Genomic DNA, 22,014 nt, shown 5'->3' with positions numbered 1-22,014 from the left:
TGACCGTGCTCAATTGGATATAACCTAAAAGGAGGATTGGATGATGATAGCTCAAGTTCAGCATATTAAATAGCTTCCGTCAAACATTATTTTTTTTCAAGTTCATCCCTTTTAATTGGCCAACATTGGAGCATGCATTGTTTTCCTCATATAGTTGGGTTGGGACTCCATCAGAGTGAAAGAGTAACCCAAACAAAAAAAGTGGGATTTCATTTGGAGATCATCAGTTCCATTGAAAATGAAAATCTTGGCTTGTGCTATCTGTTGGTGAGCTACTCTTGAGGAGAAACCCAACCTTGCGAATTTGTGATCATTCAGAATGTTGTAAGCAGGTTTAAGGAGCTAGTTCAAGTTTCATCAGTTTTCAAAATTTTTAATGTCATCTCCTTCACAGTCCAATATAGATTGGGTCTTCCATTTCATAGGGAATCCCAAATTTCTCCAATTTAATAAGCGCACTCAAAATTTTCTTATACATTTATGTTATATTTTTCTAGAATAATCTTAACTCACAATGTGTATACATTGTACCACATAAACAAATCATTACATGGACTCAAAATCTTGGTCAATTTTTAATAACACATTACTTTTGATGCTATTTATTTATTTTTATTTTTTTTAACAAAAAAAAAAGAAGAAAAACTAAATTCTTCATGGAAATATGGTGGCTGTCTCAGAGATTAGGTTAACTAACTAAGCTCCCTTCTTGTTTTGTTTGGATACATATATAAGGTAGAAGGCCATCTTTCCAGTAATAAAATATAAAATAATGTTCCAAATTACTAAAACATATACCTGTAACTTTAACTAGTTGAGTGTTAAAAAAGGTATTACCTACTTTAAATAATGTCTGCATACATCAGATCTAACATTAGTAAAATAAAACAATCAAAAAGTTACAAATATTTGTAACCATAGACCATTGCTATTCGGGCTATTTTCACTATTCTTAACTTTGATCAGTGAAAATTGAAAAACTCACCTAAGAACTCCAGTCAGATTCTCCATGGCCTCCGTTGCAATCTTGAATTTATCAGGGAAAGTTACATCTCGTTTCACAACGTACTTCTTGATAAAGTACTTCATGCCATTTCGTAGTGTTTTGAGGTCACTGATAACAGCTACACGCGAGAAGATATTCCATACAATGTCATCTGAGAACTTAAATATGGCCTCAAAAATTAACTTGAAATGTAACATCCCTCTTGTGTTCAACTTGTTAGTATCACATAGATCAACCACCTTCAAGACTGCAAGGGAGAGGGTAAAAGAGGCAAACATCTCTGCAATAAATCTTGCTAGGTGCATTGATTTCTTTGTCTCTATCGAATTAATTTCTTTGAAATAATCCCACAGGCAAAACTGAAAGATCGTAACAGATATGAAATAAGGCAAAAGGAAAATATAACACTCGAAAAAAGCTATAAAATAAATTATTAAATTAAATTGCTGAATCGATAAAGAAGGATTACTAATATTCTTCTCCTTTTCAATTTTCTTTGAAACCTGGAATTTGGGCCTCTACTTCATTACTTAAAAAATAATGAACTCTTGAAAGTCATAAATTTGACATCAAATCCCATTCCCATTCCTTCAATTCGAAAACATAGCCACCTCCAACATGTAAAAGTTCTAAATCCCAAACTTCTAAATATCTTAGTTGTACCTCAAACCATGAAGCCTGGACTGAAAACCTGAAGCATGATTATTGTATAATCCTAGTGCTTTAATTCAACTGTAAATGTTAAAGCCAGACCATTTACCAAACGTAAATGTCTTACCAAACCTACAGACATTCTACATCAATGTTCAGGACTTGTTGGCATAGCTGAGAGTTTCAGGTCAAGCTGAGACTGTAAACTGTTTTCCCATATTTTGTTTTTACTAAACGCGTAAACTAGGTCAAAGAGCTCAAGGAACTCTACTGTGTGCTCCAAGACGCTCAACAAAACCAGTCCAATACCAAATAGTAATGGTAATAATAATAATAATAATAATAATAATAATTGAGCATTCAAAAAGCACCATTGAATGTAAATCAGCCATAAACATGGAAGTTGATTTTAAAACTTTATTCAAGTGCTACATAGAGTACTGGTTAACAGTCAGGCCAAGAACTAGTTTTAAGGAAATATATTCTAAGTTTTCATAAAGGGCCTGATTTGTGAACTACAAAACCAAGCGTTCAAGTAGAATGTCCTATAATATTTCTAGCATACGTTTTCCATTTCTATAATTTGTATAAAGGTCCCAACATATTTTTGACATAATTCAATTAGATCTTGTGGGGTTGCCAATTTAGGCCACATAAATATGGTATGGTGCGAGATCTATTGCCATCTAAAATAGATTAGTGCTGATTTTTTGTAAGGATGATCTCATCAAGGAGTGAGTGAGTCCTCATAAAAAAGTCAAATCATTTTTAAATGTCTAACCAACCAAATGCAGCAGTCAACAGTGAAAATGGTAGTTCTATAATTGTCCGACTTGTAAGCAACTTATTTTTTTTTCATGATTGATGACCTCCATGATCCTCACAAAAGACCATCACTTAACTTATTTCCCAATATGCTGTTTACAACAATATAACCTCTTTGTACCTAAGAAGTTTCCTGTCTAACTTTTTAAAATAATATTGTCCAAAAAAGAAAAAGAAAAAAAAAAATCAGAGAAAGAGGAGAGAAGGATACCTGTAAAGTAAACTTGTGGTTCTTGTCATGTTCACACAACTTAGAGGCCAAAATTGTATAATATCTGTTGAAAATTATCTCCTGTAAACAACACTCTACGAGGACTCGCATGATATCTCTATCCTGCACTTGTGCAAAGAAAAATTATTTCAAATGAAAGTAAAAGAAAATAAATAGTTGATAAAATATAGAACACACAAACCTGCTTCCCATGTAAATTCAACTTAATAAGATTCCGAAAACCATCGACACAATCCTCTGCACTCATTATCACACAGTAGATAGCTCTCCTAGTATCCGTATTCATCCCCTGTGCTGCTGCAAGCTGAAGCATTTCATGGGCTTCTGAAACATCTTTTTCAATTCTGTTGGCAAGTTCTTCTACATTATCTACTGTAGAGGCAATATCCCCAGACAGCCACCATTGGCCTTTCTTGTGAGGATCAAGCAACTTGCTCCATTTGAGCCCACGGAGCAAAATATCTTCCACTCTTAACTGCAAACAAAGCATCAAGCACCCATTTTCCTATCACTGATTGCACTTTGTAATTAGTTATTTTTAGTCATTTCTAGCAACTCAACAATTAGTTTAAAAACATAGTGTTAAAGGTGAAGGAATTCAAAAATAAATGTAAACGAGATGAACAATGGCAATCAGCATGAAAAGGACCTTCTGTAACCATTTTTTTATTCGTGTGTGCTGAGCACTGTCCTCTTTAGACCTTCTCTTATTGTTCTTGATATCACATATGGTTTCAAGCATGAATTCCATCTGCAAGGATTGACAAATAAGATTTGGACATGCAAAATAGAAACATTTCTTAAGAAACACAAGTAATGATCATACTCTTTTATTGTTTATCTTTGGTTGGTCATCTGATTTACTTCCAGAAGGAGACTTCAACTCGTTCACTCTATTCTGAACACTGAGTATAAAATCTTTCATGGCAGTTGGGTCATCACCCCTTAATTTCATCCCACAACCTATTCATTTCATAAAAATCCATGAAATTTGTATTATAGGTAATCAGACTTGACCAACTCACTGTATCTCCAACCTTAGAACTCAAAATACTAATACTTAATAACAAATATAATGCAAACATACTAAAACAGGACAAAAATGCATTGTAGCACAACAATCTTTCTCTATCTGTAGTTAACTAAATCAACTAGAATCATAGAGAAACCAAGCACAAAAGAAAAGACTCACATTTTAGAATTGTCAATATAGTTGAGACATCAATCTCCATCAAACGCTTGCTCAATATGATTAGAAAGTCATATATCAATTCACTGTAGATTATCTCCAAAAAAAATGTCATTAAAAAGAAAATGTTGAGAAATACACAAAAACAACAGGGAAACATAGATCTGATATAAGTTTATATGCAAACTTATATAACTATTTTCTTATTATTATTGTCAATGGATCAAATTTCAAGAGCTACGAAAGTTGCCCACCTTGAGCAAACCCCAAAGATGTAAAGGTAAGATAGTAGAAGGGTCAGATTTCGTAAGGAAAGGTTGTCTTCTTTCAAATATTCTTCCTGAAAACAAAACATTAACTGATATTAGAAGGAACTCTTACATAGCAGTCTACAAAGTATCATACAGACCAAAAAGAGGTTCTTAATGTCTAAGATATCTTGAACCACACTTTTTTCTATTCTTTTTTTCGTTGGTCAGTACAAGTGAGGCTGGACTCAAAACGGATTTGAACCTAGGACATGGATCAACACTCCTCAAGCCTTTACCAACTTAGCTAAGCTGGCACTTCATATTAAACTACACTGAATCAGTAATAGAAACTGGAAACTTTGGGGTCGTGACTCTAGGTACTATGGATTTTCAAATTTCCCAACTGTGGAGACAAATCATCCACAAAGCCAAAGAAATGAATAAATACTTTCAACAATAAAATTATCTGAGCTCTGATTAACTGGAACGGGTTCTTTTTCAAAGGAATATGAATTCGTCGGGAAAGTGGTCATGGACAAATAAATTCCATCATTCTATTGTACCTAGGAAAAGTCAAAAAGGAGAGTTGATTCTAGTTTTGGGCGTGGAGGTAAGAGTGAGATAATAACACATTGATGGGTGAGAAAATCATTTTCCTATGGGGTGGGGTGGGGAAAAAATTTCCCACCCAAGGTGGAAAATCACATTAGGCAAGAAAATCGATTGCAAAGAAAATGCGCAATCATACACCTGAGAATCACATTTTTCTAGAGAAAGTCATTATTCCGCCCTTTCAATTTGCAATCATACAGACCCATAAGTTTACTTCAACTTGCAGGATGTACTGATCAAATAGAGAAGAAAAAAGAGAGGAAATAAACAGGTAGGATGTACCTCAAAACATTTAGCAAGAGAAGCTATAAGTTTTGCACCAAAGTCAACACCAACTAAACATGCCATGCCTGCAACAAAAGCTGCAAAAACGGAAGCATACCTTCACATGAAAAAAAACGGTAATAAGTCCAAAAGATATCCAAGAATTAAAAAAAAAAAATTAAAGAAAAAGAGGATCAGGCAGCATTCCCAAAATAAGATCTACTTGACTTCAGTTGTGGAAGGTGTCTAATTCAATAGTGTCTACAAAACTGTAGAATCTAGGATGGCCAACCACAAAAAAATAAGTGGGTATTCTCTTGGTGATGTTTCTGAATCTTTAGGTACTAGATTCAGACCAACCAATACACAAACCCCTCAAAAATCATACCCCCTTGAAACTTTGCTACTTTTTAAGCCATGTTTCATACTATGCAAAATGCAGTTGGGTAAATTTTATTTCGAAGCTCAAAGTCAATGGTTTGTGGAAGGTGGGTGAGGAGGAGGTTTGTGAGGGGGTGGTGCAGTTCTACAAGAGTCTTTATAAGGAGGAGCATGTGACCAGGCCGACTTTAGATTCCCTTCAGTTTGATAGTATTTCCTTGGAACAGAAAAGGTGACTTGAAAGACCGTTTGATACAGATGAGGTATGGGAAGTGGTTAGTAGTCTGGGAAGTAATAGGGCCCTGGGGCCGGATGGTTTCTCGTTTGGCTTTTTTAAAGCTTGTTGGGGAACGGTGAGAGATGATGTGATGGTAACCATAGAGGATTTTTATAGGCATGGATACTTAGACTTGGGCTCTAATTGTACTTTCATTGCCTTGATCCCTAAAGTGTCCGATACAAAAGATATTACGGATCTTAGACCCATTAGTCTGGTAAGCTCCGTGTATCATTTCGAAATTTTTGGCCTCTAGGCTTAAGACAATGCTAAGTAGCATCATTAGCCCAGCTCAAGGAGCATTTGTAGCAGGAAGACAGATTTTGGATGGGGTGCTGATAGCAAATGAATGTATCGATTCACGTAGGAAAGCTAAGGCATCGGGTTTTGTCTGCAAAGTGGATTTGGAGAAAGCGTATGATCATGTGAATTGGAATCTGGTGAAATACTTGTTAAGGAGAATGGGGTTTGGTGAGAAATGGGTTCGATGGGTCTTGAGATGTATACCCACTGCCACTTTTTCGATTCTGGTAAATGGTTCCCCAACGGGTTACTTCAGAAGTTCAAGGGGTCTTCGCCAAAGGGACCAGTTGTCGCCCTTTCTGTTTGTGATAGTAATGGAATCCTTGGGAAGGATGTTGTCCAAGGTAGCGGTTGAGAGGGAGATTACTGGGTTTTCCACAAAGGTAGGAGGGCATGTGATTTCTCACCTTTATTTTGCTGATGATACCTTCATTTTCTTGGATCACTCGCCGAGACAATTGAGTTTTTTGAGTGGTATGTTAGGGTGTTTTCAGGTAATCTCGAGCATTCGTCTGAATCTTCGTAAGAGCAAATTGTTTGTTGTAGGAGAGGCGGAAGGGGTAGAGGTGGCAGCAACGATGTTAGGGTTCCAGATGGGGGATCTTCCGTTTACATATTTGGGGCTCGCTTTGGGTATGGGTTATTTTAGTACGGAGATTTGGGAGCCGGTTGTTGAGAGGAAGAGAAAGAGACTTAACTCTTAGAAATGTAAGCTCTTATCAAAAGGTGGGAAGATTACTCTCATTAAAAGTGCTCTGGCAAGTATTCCCATTTACAATTTTTTGTTGTTTTCCTTGCCGAGGAGTGTGGAAGTTCAACTAGCTAAAATCTGTCGAGCTTTTGTGGCATGGGAAAGATGGTGAACGAAAGTTTCACTGGGTGTGTTGGAGGAAGTTATGCTTGTCTAAGAAGAATGGGGGGTTGGGTTTTCGTAAGTTGGGTTCCATGAATTCGGCTTTATTGGGAAAGTGGCTTTCGAGGTTCGGTAAGGAGGGGGAGAGTCTTTGGAGAAAGGTAATTGTAGATAAGTATGGGGTGAATGAAAATGGGTGGGAGAGTGGTCCAGCTAGAGGGGCGCTGGGTTGTGGGGTGTGGAAATGTATCCTCAAAAGATTCCCGATTTTCAAGAAGAGAGTGAAATGTAAGATAGAGAGGGGGAGTAAGGTCAGATTTTGGGAGGATTGGTGGTGTAGGAATGGTCCTCTTAAGGATCAGATCCCGGACCTTTTTGCGCTGTCGCTGAAAAAAAATCAATTTATATCGTGTTTCAGATCTCGTGTGAATAGGGTGATTAGCTGGGATTTTGGTTTCAGAAAAACGTTTAATGACTGGATGTGGATAATGTTGGAAGGTTATGTTCTTTGGTGGAGAGTAGAAATGGGGAAAGTGTTTTGGAAGATTAGAGAGCATGGGGAGGTTCTATGGATGGGAAGTTCACGATTAAGTCTTTATACAATAGTATCGCATCCAGATCCGTGCTGTCTTTTCCTCACAAGATTGTTTGGGGTGGAAAGATCCCCTCAAAGATTTCGACTTTTCTTTGGTTGGCGACTCTAAGGAGACTCACAATGGTGGATCAGCTAATTAAAAGAGATTTCATTTCACCAAATCAGTGTTGCATGTGTAAATCTCAGGCGGAAACGGTGGACCATCTTCTCATTCATTGCCAGGTGGCTCATCATATTTGGTCTCATTTCTTATCGATATTTGGTCTACTAGGTTGTTTTCCCAGATCAATCAAGTCGGCTTTGGATTCTTGGCTGACGTGGGGAGGATCATTCATGCCCTCAAAGCGGACTCTTTGGTTCTTTTTTCCATTTGCAGTTTGCTGGGGCATTTGGAAAGGTCGCAATCGATGTATCTTTGAGGGGAAGGAGCCTATGTCGGATGGATTGGTTCTCTCTGTTTTAGAGCTCATGCTCACTTGGAGTAAACTTTATAAGGAGTTTAAAGCGATTTTCTTCGAAGATTTTGTTGTGAGGTGGTATAGGGTTTGTTCACTGTCGTGAGAGTAGTTTGTTGATTTCGTTTGGTTATTGTTTCTTTGGTGTTTCTTTTTGTTTTGTTTCTTTCCCTTGTACTGGGTTGGTTCCCTCGACCCCCCTCATTGGCTTTTTAATAAAATTATCTTTATTGATCAAAAAAATATAAATAAAAACAGATTAAAGTACTCCAAAAACTATCTAAATAAATAAAACCTAAAATAACTTCCCTAAATCATTTCTTTCTAGGCTCTTTTAATGATATATTCATAGGGGGGAAAATTTTCATGAACCACTATGTAGGGCTTTATAGGTTCAAGCCAAACTAATATATTAAATCCACCAACATCATCAGGGATTGCAATGTTTTTCCTACAAGAAACCTCTTCACTATGTGCCACTATGTTTTTTTTCCCTGCAGAGCAATGGTTTAAATGAAAAGCTGCTTGAGATAACCAGTAAGAATTACAAGCAAAAAAAACCACCTCCAGTCAACAAAAGAACTAGTAACCTCCGGTTAAGTTACAAACCAAATTCCACCTAAAAGTAAGATCTTCACAGAAGATCCCCCTTGCATCTCTAAGGACTTTACACTAGAAGAAGAACCTACTTTGTCCTCCTCAAGAAGGATGAGATCAGTAATTAGGATGCACAAAACAAGAAAAAATTTAGAGTTCTTAAAGCTCCTCCATATTAAAGCAGAAAAAGCACACCAGTGAACAAAACTCACCTAAGCTAATTATTAAAAAAAGAAAAAAAATATTGTTTGAGCCAATTCAACTCCACCAGACCTTAAATTAACTCAAGGTTCAAACTTCATACAAAACTAATTCTCCCATTATCCCTGATGAGAAAAAGAAAAGTTAGAAAAAAATTACCATGTCTGAGCTGATTCAACTTGGCCAAACAACAAGGAAGCTCAACTCAACTCAAAATTCCAGTTCAACACAAAACTAACCTAGCAAATTATCCCCTTTTCTATTCCTTGTAGTTCTATCAACTCAGCTGAGCTAAAATCAAGAATAGAAATTGTTGATTTCTAATAGGAGTCCTCACTCTTATAAGTTCAACAAATGTTTTTATGGTAAAGGGGGCAAGTATTTATAGATGGGGATATATTCAGATGAACACACAAATTACTATACAAAAAATTTATTTTGGTAAATGAACAATATCAATGTGGAGCAATTTAAAATACCAGCTTGAGCTAGTTAAAAAGCACATCTAGATAAAGGGATACTAAATAAATAAATAATGAGAAAATATAGAGGTTAAAATGATAACGCTCTTAACTGTTCATTGCCACGAGGTCCTCCAGAACACGACGCCAAGACCTCCTCGCTTATCATATGTGAACCAACACTACGACCAACAGACTGCAAATTGTTCACAGATCAAACACTTGAAAGCAACAGAGAAACCACGTAAACAACTGCATATTAAGTTCCTAACCAAAGCTGTCAGACATACAAAGTTACAAATAGGATAGATTTATAGTTTCAATATCATCTATGTATGGGTTTCATGACAATGCAGCACATGTTGCATGACCCATCATTCCACCTGGGGATATCTCCTAGGATAAAAGTCAGATCTAGGACTAGTCAAGTGCGATCCCAACCCTTGTATGTGGAAAACTTTTGATGCATGACAATGATGCCCAAACTAAATGATGTGTCTAAGATCCAAGATAAATTATCAAAAGCAATCTGAAACATAAACTATCACTGTTCAAGCTCTTCAAGTGTTTGAAGGAAGGAATGCCAATGGAAGACTGGTCTTCCCCTAGCTTAGGATCTCAATTCAGTGAAAATTTGAATCTCTCTTGATCCTTTCAGGGATTTCAAGAATTAATTTAGGCTCAATGTGTTCTCCACAAAGAGATTAATATTATGTAGGAACATAGCCTCAATAATAATAACAAACAATTTTTAGCAACAGTTATTTTCAAGTTAAATCAAAGGAACATCGAAGAAACAACTCTACAAAGATGAGTTAGGACTGAATTACAGTTTAGGGGTCAAGAAGTTAGGGCTAGAATTGAATTTTGGCTAGGGTCTGAGATTCAAAAGGATTTTAGTTGGCTGGCATTTTTGGGTAGCAGGATTTGGAGGCTGTAATTTTGGGACAGCAGGGTTTGACCTTTTTTTTTTTCAGGAAAAGTTACCAAGGGAAGATCCCCTTATTTTGCAGGCCTTAAAGAAGGCAATTCCAAGTAATCTCCAAAATAAGCTTTTTTTTTACTGCAAAAGGAAGGTTACTTACATTGGAGAATTGAGAAAAGGATTTAGATCTTACACCATGATTGCCCAACGAATCAGCAACTCTTGTCTCCAAAGATGCTGAATTCTCCAATAGCAATTTGAAAGTGACTCCTTAATGCCCTCCAAGGTAAATGTGGTTGTAGGTCAATGTTTCAGCTAGGATTAGGGTTTTGTTGGCTTGTGGGATTAATAGATTGCTACTAGGGTTTGAGGTATTCATATTAGGGCTAAGGTTTTGAAGGCCAAAAAAGGGTATAGATTGGTTGCAGTTAGGATTAGGGGTATGGAACCGATTCGATTAAGGTTTTGTGGGTATAATAGCAATATGGGGTTGTTGTATGAGTTCAGTAGCAGTTGGGAGGGGCTTCTATTGGATTCGGTAAAGTAATAGGAAGGTTAGGGTTAGGTTATAGGAGTGGAAAAGAGGTTCAGCTTGGAATCACTCCAAACAAAGCACCACACCAAAGGCTTTTTATTCATTGTCAAGCCTCAAAACATAAACATAACATATTTAAATAGAGAGTAAGACCCCCCCCCCAAAAAAAAAAAAAAAAAAGAACTAACAAAAATACCTAAACTATCCTCCACCACAAAAGAAATAAACCTAATAAAACTAATTAATGACAATGATGTCCACATTAATTCCTCTCAACTAAGAAGAAGACAACTTTGGCAAAATAATGTCATAATAATGCTCTAGCAACAGAACCAATTCTTTATAGCTCAGTCTATTTATGTGCACAATCTAGATCTGGTCTGCACTCAACAATCCAAAATGGGTCTCTTCCATGCTCCAAGAACAACCCATGTGTATCTTCCAAACATGGGGACTTCCTAGTGTCATGCACATGGATCTTCTACATCAAATTCATCACAGAGTAGAGTTTTCAACTCGAACGATGCCAAAATATAGATAACATCGAACCACATAAACAAATGTGGGGCTCTCCACATCTGATAAACTCTGAATGTGATGCTCTAATGTTGTCCATATTTGCAATAAACCATGTGATCATCCAAAGTATATCAGCCTCCTCTCTCTTTTGAAATAAAGGTGTTATAAGAGGTAAATATTGTAGTAGTTGGGTTGAGGAGTAACATGCATCACTGGCCTGACAAGAAGTGGGTCCAACAGGTACATGTGGCTCAATGCTGCTACTGCTCTGACCAAGATTATGATTAATGGTCATAATTATAGTCATGGGTATAGGTCATGGGTGCAACTGAATGGCTAACGGGTGAAGCTGAGGGGCTAATGGATGAAGTTGTTGGACCTTGAAAAGTCATAAGATCCTTTTCATTGAATACTGGATTGATCCTCATAACAGAGGGTAGATTCAAAACGTATGCATTAAGATCCGTTCGCTTCAATAAACTGAAATGACTACCACTATGGATTTGTAATTGCATCACAACTCCGAATGGAAATCGTTCAGGCCTCACATGAATCATAACATAATCACCCACTACAAATTCCCACAACTTACAATGTGAATCAATAGATAATTTATAATTCTCTTTGCTCACAGTGATTCTACCCCAAATCCCAAAATGCAAGTCATGAATGTGGGAGGCAAGAGACTCTATAGACTTAGAAATCCTATGTGTGACGTGGACATGAGAATGTGATCACCTACCTCAATCTAACTATCTATTGGGGTGTAGTATGGGAACATCTTAACCAAGCTAAACATTTATTATCAACTTACATTCTCCATCACTAGCTCCGATTTCATGTTTATGAACCTCTTCTTCAAACTCTACCTAATTATCTTCCTCAGTGACCTCAATTAATAAGTTCCTAGTTGGCTCCCTTGTGGGACACTAATATGTACAGTGTCCAGTTCCCCTGACACTTGAAGCATTTAGCCTGCTCATTCCCTCAAGGGCGCTCACCAACTACTGTCTTTCTTTCGTCATTTATAACACTGGAGGAAGCACTTCTTTGGTTCCTAGGTTGTTGATTGTCAAAATTAGATGTCAATCCAGAAACTATAGGTTGTGGATACAATCATGAGTCAAAATGACTAAGCACTTGTGGTTTCAGATACCACTGTAGCACCTGCAATTTTCAAATAAACAAATTCTAAGGTGCTAACATCATGGGGAACGAACTCTTTCTGAAGCTTGGAATAAAGACGCATCCTAAATCTAGAAATTCTTAAGTAGAAGTCCTCTCTTACATCACATCCTATCATGTAATTATCAAACTTAGCAATGTTATCATTGACAAACATCGAGATCTGTCAAAGAGATTTCTATTGGTCCAACTCCAACAGACTCTTCATAGTATAGAGGAAGGTATCTCCCCTCAATCTCTCTTTCATCTCGACCCATTGAGTAATGGAGCCTCACTTACTCTATCCTACACACTACATTGGTCCGGTAGAGCTTGGCCAGCTCTACTTGGCCCATCAGTTTTATTCTGGTGAACCTAACTCCCTACCATTCGTCATATTATACCACTCAATACCATGTCGGATAATCAATCAAGGAAAGCTTTTAGGTTCAAACAACCATTGAAGCTTAGGGCATCTATCCTGATGGTTTTAATGACGTGGTCATTGGGATCAAAGGATCCTGAAATTTCTCATGGAATTGCACACTCGACCTCAAGCTAAACCACAATTACCTATACCTAAGTCATGGAGATTCTCATTATCCATATGATCTAGGTTGTTTCAAAGGGAAGCTTATAGAAGGGTATTGATGGCATGGGTCTGTTCCTCCATCTTAGTCTCCATGCATGTCAAACAAGTGTTGATGGCATCTATGGCTTGGGCCAATTGATTGACATCCATGGCAGATAATAGGGCCTACCGATATGTGTGGACATGAACTAATATACTCTAGGTATCTTAATCTACTAATGCAATGCACAAAATAAATATATGAATCCCATTATGTGCATGAAAATAAAACCCTAAGCTAGACCTAATAAGCTTTGATTCCAAATTTGATGCATGACAATGATACCTAACCTAAGTGATGAATTTGAGATCACGGACAAATTGTCAAAAGCACTTCAAAACATAAATTAACACTCATTCAACTATAAAATGATTGAAAAGCTAGTTGGAAATTAAATTGAGTTCTAATGTCCCACAGTAGAAGCCTTCAAGTGTTTGAAAGAAGGAATAACAATCGAAGATTGGTCTTCCCTTAGCATAGTGTCTCAATCCAATAACAATTTAAATCTCTCCATCAGTTTCAAGAATTTAAATAATTGATTTGGGCTAAATGAGTTCTCCACAAAAAGATTAATGTAATGTAAAAACATGGCATGCACAATAATAATAATGAAAAATTTCCAGTAACAGTTTTTTCAAGTTAAATCGAAGGAACATCGATGCACAAGGATAGGGAGGAGAATTAGGGTATAGGGTTGAACAGTTAGCCTAGAGTTGAGAGTTTAGATTAGGGTTTGTGGACTCGAAAGGATTTTCGTTAGGTAGAAGGATTTGAGGGCTGTAATTTCAGGACAGCGGGGTTTGATTTCATTAAAGGTGGTTGTAGATAAATGTTTCAGCAAGGGTTATCTTGGTTACTTGTGGGATTAATAGAAAGTTCCTACTTGGGTTTGAGATATTAGGGCTAAGGTTTCAAAGGCCAAAAAAGGGTAACTATGGGCTGCTGTTAGTATAAGGGTTGCGATACAATAGATCTTCTAGGGGTAGCAATAGGTGTAACAGAAATATGGGGCTGCAGTATGAGGGGTTATATGGAATTCGGTCAAACAGTAGGAAGGTTAGGGTTAGGTTTTAGGGGTGGAAGATGGGTTGGGTTCGGAATCACTCCAAAGCTTCTTGGCATCACACCAAAGGCTTCACAATCAAATCCAATCACTGGAGTGTTTTCAAAGAGAAGCTGTAAAAAAAAAAAATTATTCATTGTCTACTCTCAAAACATAAGCATAAAATTGATTAAAAAGATATTTAAGAAACCCTAAAACAAAAGAACTATGAAATACTTAAGCTACTCTTAACCCAAAACAAATTAACCTCAAAAAAACTACCTAATAGCTATGAGTTCATCCTGATTTTTCATATACAGATTGCAGTTATCGTCCATAAAAGCAAGAAGATTTTTACCCTCTAAAAAAAGTTATGAATAGACAATGCAAATTAAATGAATAAATAGAAAAGACTACACATACGTTGAAGATGGTAGACATTTCCTGTGTAATTGATTCCACATTTGATTCTGACAGCCTATTTAAAAGGCCTGCATCAAGGAGACACAACAAATTTACTCTCAGAAAGTGCTAGGGAAGCCAAAAGTTTCCATCCATGAGGCCAAATTCCATACCTCGCATTCGTCGACGGAGTTGAGTATACTCTTCTGATTCATTTCCCGCACGAGATCTCAAGTGAGGAGCTATGTACTTTGCATTTCCATCCACTAATGGCACCTTGACAGAAGGTTCTTCCATGGCCACCTGAGTAGTGTCACTTGGAGTAGGCTCGGGTCCTCCGAAAGTTGTATCACTTGTTGGGTCATCTTCTTGTGCTCCCTCTGAAATAACTGATAGTTTCCTCTTTTTATTTTTCTTACTTGAAGAGTTGTGCTTGGATCTCTTGTCATCATCTCCAACATCTGGGGGTTCTTCGTCCATTGAGGAATCAAGAATTGATGGAATCCCATCAAACAACATATCTACCTCATCCTCTATTCCTCTCAATTTTCCACTCTTCACTTTGAGTTTCTTTGCAAGTTTTCTTTCTAATCTTAAATCCTCTTCTGCAGAAATCACATCTTTTTTCGTATCCATTTCAAGAAACTCTTCAAACTTTGTCTTTGATTTCCTCTTCAAACTCTTATTTCCATTTTTCATGGTTGTTGATGTAGGAACCAAATCTTTTAATGAATCCAATTTTTCCTTTGCATTAGAAGGTTGCTCTTCCATTACACCTTTCTCAACATCAACAACTATACTCTGAACTTCTCCCTTTGGCTTTGAATTTAGAGAACTTCTCTTCAATTTGCTAATTTCCTGCACAATTAAGAATGAGATATTTCTCGTCGTAAATTTCTTGAAAGCTTACCATTAAAAAAAAAAAAAAAAAAAAACTAGATAAAATACGAGGGAGGAAAGTCATGGTCTCTAAAGAAGATTAGCTTGAAACACCTGGTGTTGCATCCACGATGACAACCGATTCTTCTTCTTTGCTAATCGAGATTCTTTTCGCTTCTCTCTTCGCGATAATTCTCTTGATTTAATCTCTGAATCAGATCAAAGGACGAATAAAGATCCAAAGAGTTAGAAATTATACATGGAAACCCTGAATAAACAGTATTTGAGTAAGAAAATGAGCTAATTACCCATCTTTTGGAGTCAATGTTCTTGAACAAAGAATACCTGCAACAATGATAGAAAAAAAAAAAAACCTTAATTGCCACCTTATTTGAAGAATGGCAAACAAATGTAATTCAAAAATCACAGTTGCAGAGAGAATGAAAAGTGAGGGTGAAGCTGAGGGTATGTGGGCTAAGACAAAGATGGAGAAGACGTTGGGGCTGGTGTGGCTTTAATAGAGGGGATACTTGGAGAAGAAGACGAAGATGGTCGAAGGGGGTGTGTGTGGATAGGTGTGAAGAAGAAGTGGTCAGAGGGGCTGTTGTGATGAGGTGAGTGAGGCCATGGGCTGAGATGAAGATTGAAAATACGTTGGGGGCTGTTGTGGGTTGCTTGAGCGAGAAAACGAAGAGAAAGACGTGAAAGAAGATGGACTAAGGTTTAATGGTGGCTGAAGAGAGGGGCTGCGACGGAGAGGAAGAAGATAAATTGAGAAGGAGAAGGCTGAGAGAGGTGCTGCGATGGAGGAGGATCTGGTACGTTCTTCCTCTGTTTTTTTTCCTTTTTTACTTTTTTTTTCTTTCTGAGTTTTGAGACTGCGTTCTTTTTTATTTTGCTCGGTTGCTCTCTCCCCCTCTTTTTTTGTTGGACGAACTCCTCTTGTATATATTAGGGCTGTCAACGGATAGCTATCCGATCGGATAGTACTATATCCGAATTCGAATCCGAAAATAAATGATACTATCCGAATTCGAATTCGAATCCGATCGGATATCCCTAACAAACATTCGAATTCAAATCCGAAAAATATATCGGATATCCGATAATATCCGATTCGATAAAAATCCTACAAATACCATCATCCTCACTGTCGGAGTTCGCACAGTCGAACTCGAAACGACGAAACCCACATATTTTTTCGAAAAATCACTTCGTCCGGTTCAGATCAGAGAGAGAGAGAGAGAAAAGAGAGAGAATATTACCTGCATGCTCGCCGGACGGAGAAGACTTGTCGGAGTTCGCACAGTTGAAACGCCGAAACCCACAGATTTTTTCGAAAAATCACTTCGACCGGTTCAGATCTGATCGGAGAGAGAGAGAGTACGTACCTGATGCTCGCCGGCGGGAGAAGATGCTGGTTACGAAGTTCGATCGAAACCCGCCATTACGTCGTCTGGTTGTTTACGGCTTTAGCCATTAAGGTGGAGGTGGGTTAGACTGTTAGAGAAGACGAAGTTTAAAAAATTAGATTTCGTTGTATGTAACGAATACATAACACATATATATACATATATAAAAGTTTCGTTGTAAAACATAAATACATGATATATATATTGTTATCGGAGCGGATATTATCGAATCGGATATCGCAATATCCGAATTCGTATCCGAAACTCATTCGGATGTTAAAATGACATCCGAATCCGATATCCGATATCCGAAATTTTCGGATAATATCCGATTTTTCGAATTCTAATTCGAATTTGAATTCGGATTTCGGCTATCCATTGACACCCCTAGTACATATGGGTCCCGTTCAGCACCCAACAATTTGCCCAACATGTTTTGTCCTACATGGGTTAGAAGTTTTGGAATGGGCTGATTTTTGGTGAGGATGATCATCCTCACAAAAAATTAGCTAATTCCAAAACTTCTAACCCATCACCAATGATTTATAAAAAAAATGGACAGTCCACGATTTTTCAACTTGTAAAGATGGGGTTAGTTAGAAGTTTTGGAATGGGCTGATTTTTGGTGAGGATGATATCCTCACCATAGAGAACATCTCACCAAAAATCAGCCCTTTCCAAAACTTCTAACCGTAGGACAAAAAAATGTAGGCAAATTGTTGGGAAAAATGTTGGGTGCTAAACGGGACCTTATATGTATGTATGTATGTATATGGGAAATGTTAAACACCCAACAATTTGCCCAACATGTCTTATTTAACTTAGTATTTTCATGCGCTAGTGGTCATGTGGAAGCTTTTCATTAGTCCACGTCCACAAAAGACATACATATATATATATATATATATATATATATATATATATATATATATATGGGTCCCGTTCGCCACCCTTAGTTTTACCACACACTTTAACAAACGCGTTTTGTCTTACATGGGTTAAAAGTTTCGGAATGAGCTATTTTTTGGTGAGGATGATCTCTATGGTGAGGAGATCATCCTCACCAAAAATCAGCTCATTCCAAAACTTCTAACCCCATCAAAATTGATTTACAAAAAATGGACGGTCCACGATTTTTCAACGTGTAAACATGGGGCTAAACATTTCGGAATGGGCTGATTTTTGGGGAAGATGATCTTCTAATCATAGAGATCACCCTCACCAAAAATCAACTCATTCCAAAACTTCTAACCCATGTAGGACAAAAAACGTTTGTTAAAGTGTGTGGTAAAACTTAGGGTGCTGAACATTTCCCTATATATATATATATATATATATATATATATATATATAGGTTCAAGGGCCATATGAGAAAACATATGTAAAAACTTTCATTTTTAATAAAATTTTAAAATATGGGTTAGAAATTTTGGATTGAGCTGATTTTTTGTGAGGATGATCTCTATGATGGGAAGATCATCCAAAAAAAAAAATCAGCCCAATCTGAAACTTCTAACCCCATTAAAAGTGATTTAGAATGTGGACCGTCGATTTTTTACCAATTTTTATCACTAATTTGTAAATCACTTTTGATGGATTTAGAAGTTTCTGATTGAGCTGATTTTTTGTGAGGATGATCTTTTCATCATAGTGACCATCCTTGCAAAAAATCAGCTCAATCCAAAACCTCTAACTCTTATATTGAAAAACGAAAGTTTTTTCATATGTTTTCTAATATGGCCCTTGAACCGCCCCTTATATATATATAGGGGGGCGTTCCATGGCCAACTTTTTAGCAAACTTTTTGGCAAAACATTTTTCAAAACATGAGTTAGAGGTTTTGGAATGGGCTGATTTTTGGTGAGGATGATCTCTACAGTGAGGAGATCATCCTCACCAAAAATCATCCCATTCCAAAACTTCTAACCCCATCAAAAACAGTTTACAAAAAATGGACGGTACACAATTTTTCAGCTTGTAAACATGGGTTAGAAGTTTTGAAATTGGCTGATTTTTGGTGAGGATGATCTCCTCACCGTAGAGATCATCCTCACCAAAAATCAGCCCATTCCAAAACCTCTAACTCATGTTTTGAAAAATGTTTTGCCAAAAAGTTGGCCATTGAACGCCCCCCATATATATATATATTCAGCAGCCCTAAAGTTTGCCATTCCAAAACCTCTAACCCATATGGGTAGCGTTCAAGGGCAAACTTTTTAGCAAACTTTTGGGCAAAACATTTTTCAAAACATAGGTTAGAGGTTTTGGATTGGGCTGATTTTTGGTGAGGATGATCTCTACAGTGAGGAGATCATCCTCACCAAAAATCAGCCCATTCCAAAACTTCTAACCCCATCAAAAACAGTTTACAAAACACGGACGGTCCACGATTTTTTAGCTTGTAAATATGGGTTAGAAGTTTTGGAATGGGCTGATTTTTGGTGAGGATGATCTCCTCACCGTAGAGATCATCCTCACCAAAAATCAGCCCATTCCAAAACCTCTAACTCATGTTTTGAAAAATGTTTTGCCAAAAAGTTGGCCATTGAACGCCCCCCATATATATATATATTCAGCAGCCCTAAAGTTTGCCAAACATTTTTCAAACACATGGGTTAGAAGATTTGGAATGGGCTGATTTTTTGTGAGGATGATCTCTATGACGAGGAGATCATCCTCACCAAAAATCAGCCTATTCCAAAACTTATAACCCCAACAAAAGTGATTTACAAAAATTGGACGGTCCACGATTCTTCAATTTGTAAACTAGGGTTAGAAATTTCAAAATGAGCTGATCTTTGGCGAGGATGATCTCCTCACCGTATAGATCATGCTCACAAAAAATCAGCTCATTCCAAAGCTTCTAACCCATGTTTTGAAAAATGTTTAGCACAATGTTTGGCAAACTTTAGGGCCGCTGAACCGCTCCCATATATATATATATATACTTCTAACCCATGTTTTGAAAAATGTTTGACAAACTTTATATATATATATATGTTCGAAGGCCCTAAAGTGAGCCAAATATTGTGCCAAACATTTTTCAAAACATGGCTTAAAAGTTTTGGAATGGGCTGATTTTTTCTAAGGATGGTCTTTATGACGAGGAGATCATTCTCACCAAAAATCAGCCCCTTCCAAAACTTCTAACCCCATCAAAAGTGATTTACAAAAATTGGATAGTCCACGATTCTTCAACTTGTAAACTAGAGTTAGAAGTTTTGAAATAATCTGATTTTTTATGAGGATGATCTCTTCACCGTAAAGATCATCCTCATAAAAAATCAGCCCATTCCGAAGCTTCTAAGTCATGTTTTGAAAAATGTTTGGCACAATGTTTGGTTCTCTTTTTTTATGGGAGCGGTTGGGAGGTCCTAACACTTGCCAAGCTTCGTTTCAAGTTTTCTTGACCGTTAGACTTGACCAGATCCGATGAAGCGCGAGACGTCTTCCACTTTTAAAGTAAAAAACGTTTTTATTACATAATGCTCCCCTCTTCAAGTTTTTTATTTTTTTAAAAACTCCCTTTTCTTAACTCTCTCCTTCTCTCCCTGTAAACAAAGTTACAAAATCAAATCTAACAACCGAACAACGGTTCCAATGATGATGTAATAATGGCAGCATTATAGGTACATTCTTTTGATTGATACAGAATTTCAGTAGCCAGATTTGTGTTGTGGTCAGCCTTGTAAAAAGCAGAGGCTATTTCCCTTAGAGAAAATTCAAAACCAAATGCATCGAGCAACTCCTCCAAGTCCTCATCATCATAATCTGAACTATACACTTCCATTTGGAATATTCTTCAAGACTAAAAAGGGAAAAAATGGTATTAGTGCCCATTGTGTAACAGTGTGCCCATTGACTCACCCATTAATGGCTGTGGGTAGGGCTGTCAACAGATAGGTATCCGATCGGATAGTGGTATATCCGAATCCGAATCCGAATTTTTTTAGTGATATCCGAATTCAAATCCGAATCCGATCGGATATCACTAACTAATATTCGAATTCGTATCCGAATAAATTATCGGATTCGAAAACTATCCGAAACTTTTTTACTATTCGAAAATTATCTGAAACTTATTTCCTATCCGAAAATTATCAACAGAAAGTAAACTCAAGAGAGAGTGCTGGAAGAACCACATATAAGGTTTTCAAAAGTCCGTCATAAATTTTGGAAGATTTTTAATCTCTTAAGGATAATGTATATTGGTCATGAATCTATATGAAGTGAGACTACTTTTACTGGCAACTTAAACCACTTAACAATCACTTTTAGGCTTAGCATTTCTACCACATTTAAAAACACCGATTCAAACTTCGTTAGAAAGAAAATTTATGATCTTTTCATTTATTTTTATCTCTTTGAGGTATTTTCACAAACACTTGCAGAGCAAAGTTTAGATACACTCACACAATAAACCAAAATCACCATTCAAACCTTTCAAAACCCCTATTTCCGTCAAGATTACCATGCTGTTAAAAGAACCCAGATTCAATTAAACCAAAAAATATATATAAAAATAATTTTACTAAAAATCTAAAATTAGGAAAACAATGGGCTTAGACCCATAGCTCAATTGGTTTGACACTCTGCAAAGCAACTGTGAGGTCGTGGATTCAAATTAAAGCTTAAAACCTGAATCAAAAACCAAACCCACTCGTGATGTAAGATTACTTACCTTTCTGATTATACCCTGATCATGCTTAGATTACCCTCTCTCCTAAGCTCTCGTTCCATCTCTTTCGATCTCCTTTGTACTTCCACCTCCCTTTGTTTGCACACCAAAAGGGGTTGAGATCGTGACAACGAGGGGTTGAGGTCGTGAGGCGATGCCGCGATGAAGACCAATCCTTTTGGTAAAGGGGTTGAGATCGTGACAGCGAGGGGTTGAGGTCGTGAGGCGATGCCGCGATGAAGAGGAAGAGCAGAGCCACTGCCTGAGCTCGTTGAAGAAGGACGACGGGGTGAGGGTTTTCGACTTCGACAGAACTTCTCTAAGTTCTAAGTTAGAACTTCAATCCCTAAAATAAAACAAATTTCTTTAATTTTAAAATTAAAATAAAATAATATTTATTTATAATTGATTTCGGATCGGATATTATCGAATTGAATTCATCGATATCCGAATCCGTATCCAAAACGTTATCAAATATTTAAAACTATCCGAATCTGATATCTAGTATCCAAAAAATTTGGATAATATCCGATTTTTCAAATTCGAATTCGGATTTCAACTATCCATTAACACCCCTAGCTGTGGGGTAACTAGTGCTAGATTCCACTGTTATAATAGTGCTAGAATCATTCGAACTTGAGAGAGAGAGAGAGAGACTAAGGCTGTCAACGGA

The 22,014-nt window shown here is 37.0% G+C and overlaps 1 protein-coding gene across 3 annotated transcripts; it reads right to left on the bottom strand.

Moving 5' to 3' along the window:
* Window positions 1-731: 731 nt before the first annotated feature.
* Window positions 732-21,566, bottom strand: LOC147400271 (MIF4G domain-containing protein / MA3 domain-containing protein). 3 transcript variants are annotated; one of them, XM_086445892.1, is made up of 15 exons: window positions 21,345-21,566; window positions 16,517-16,751; window positions 15,560-15,596; window positions 15,366-15,460; window positions 14,546-15,230; window positions 14,394-14,461; window positions 9,267-9,349; window positions 5,049-5,148; window positions 4,158-4,243; window positions 3,907-3,989; window positions 3,541-3,677; window positions 3,364-3,465; window positions 2,896-3,189; window positions 2,694-2,816; window positions 732-1,365 (listed from the first exon to the last, which is right to left on the bottom strand). In XM_086445892.1, the coding sequence occupies exons 3-15, from the start codon at window positions 15,561-15,563 to the stop codon at window positions 982-984; spliced, it is 2,244 nt and encodes a 747-aa protein (XP_086302018.1). In that variant the 5' UTR covers window positions 15,564-15,596; window positions 16,517-16,751; window positions 21,345-21,566; the 3' UTR covers window positions 732-981. The 3 variants fall into 3 exon arrangements, with proteins under 3 accessions (XP_086302018.1, XP_086302017.1, XP_086302019.1); XM_086445891.1 differs by lacking the exon at window positions 16,517-16,751; XM_086445893.1 differs by lacking the exon at window positions 16,517-16,751 and having other exon boundaries at window positions 15,560-15,599; window positions 21,352-21,566.
* Window positions 21,567-22,014: the final 448 nt, after the last annotated feature.

This window comes from Akebia trifoliata, chromosome 6 (genome assembly GCF_017979445.1).
Source record: "Akebia trifoliata isolate Shusen 1 chromosome 6, ASM1797944v1, whole genome shotgun sequence".
Lineage (NCBI taxonomy): Eukaryota > Viridiplantae > Streptophyta > Magnoliopsida > Ranunculales > Lardizabalaceae > Akebia > Akebia trifoliata.
Note: the sequence above shows the minus strand (reverse complement) of the source record. Positions and strands in the feature narration are given on the sequence as shown.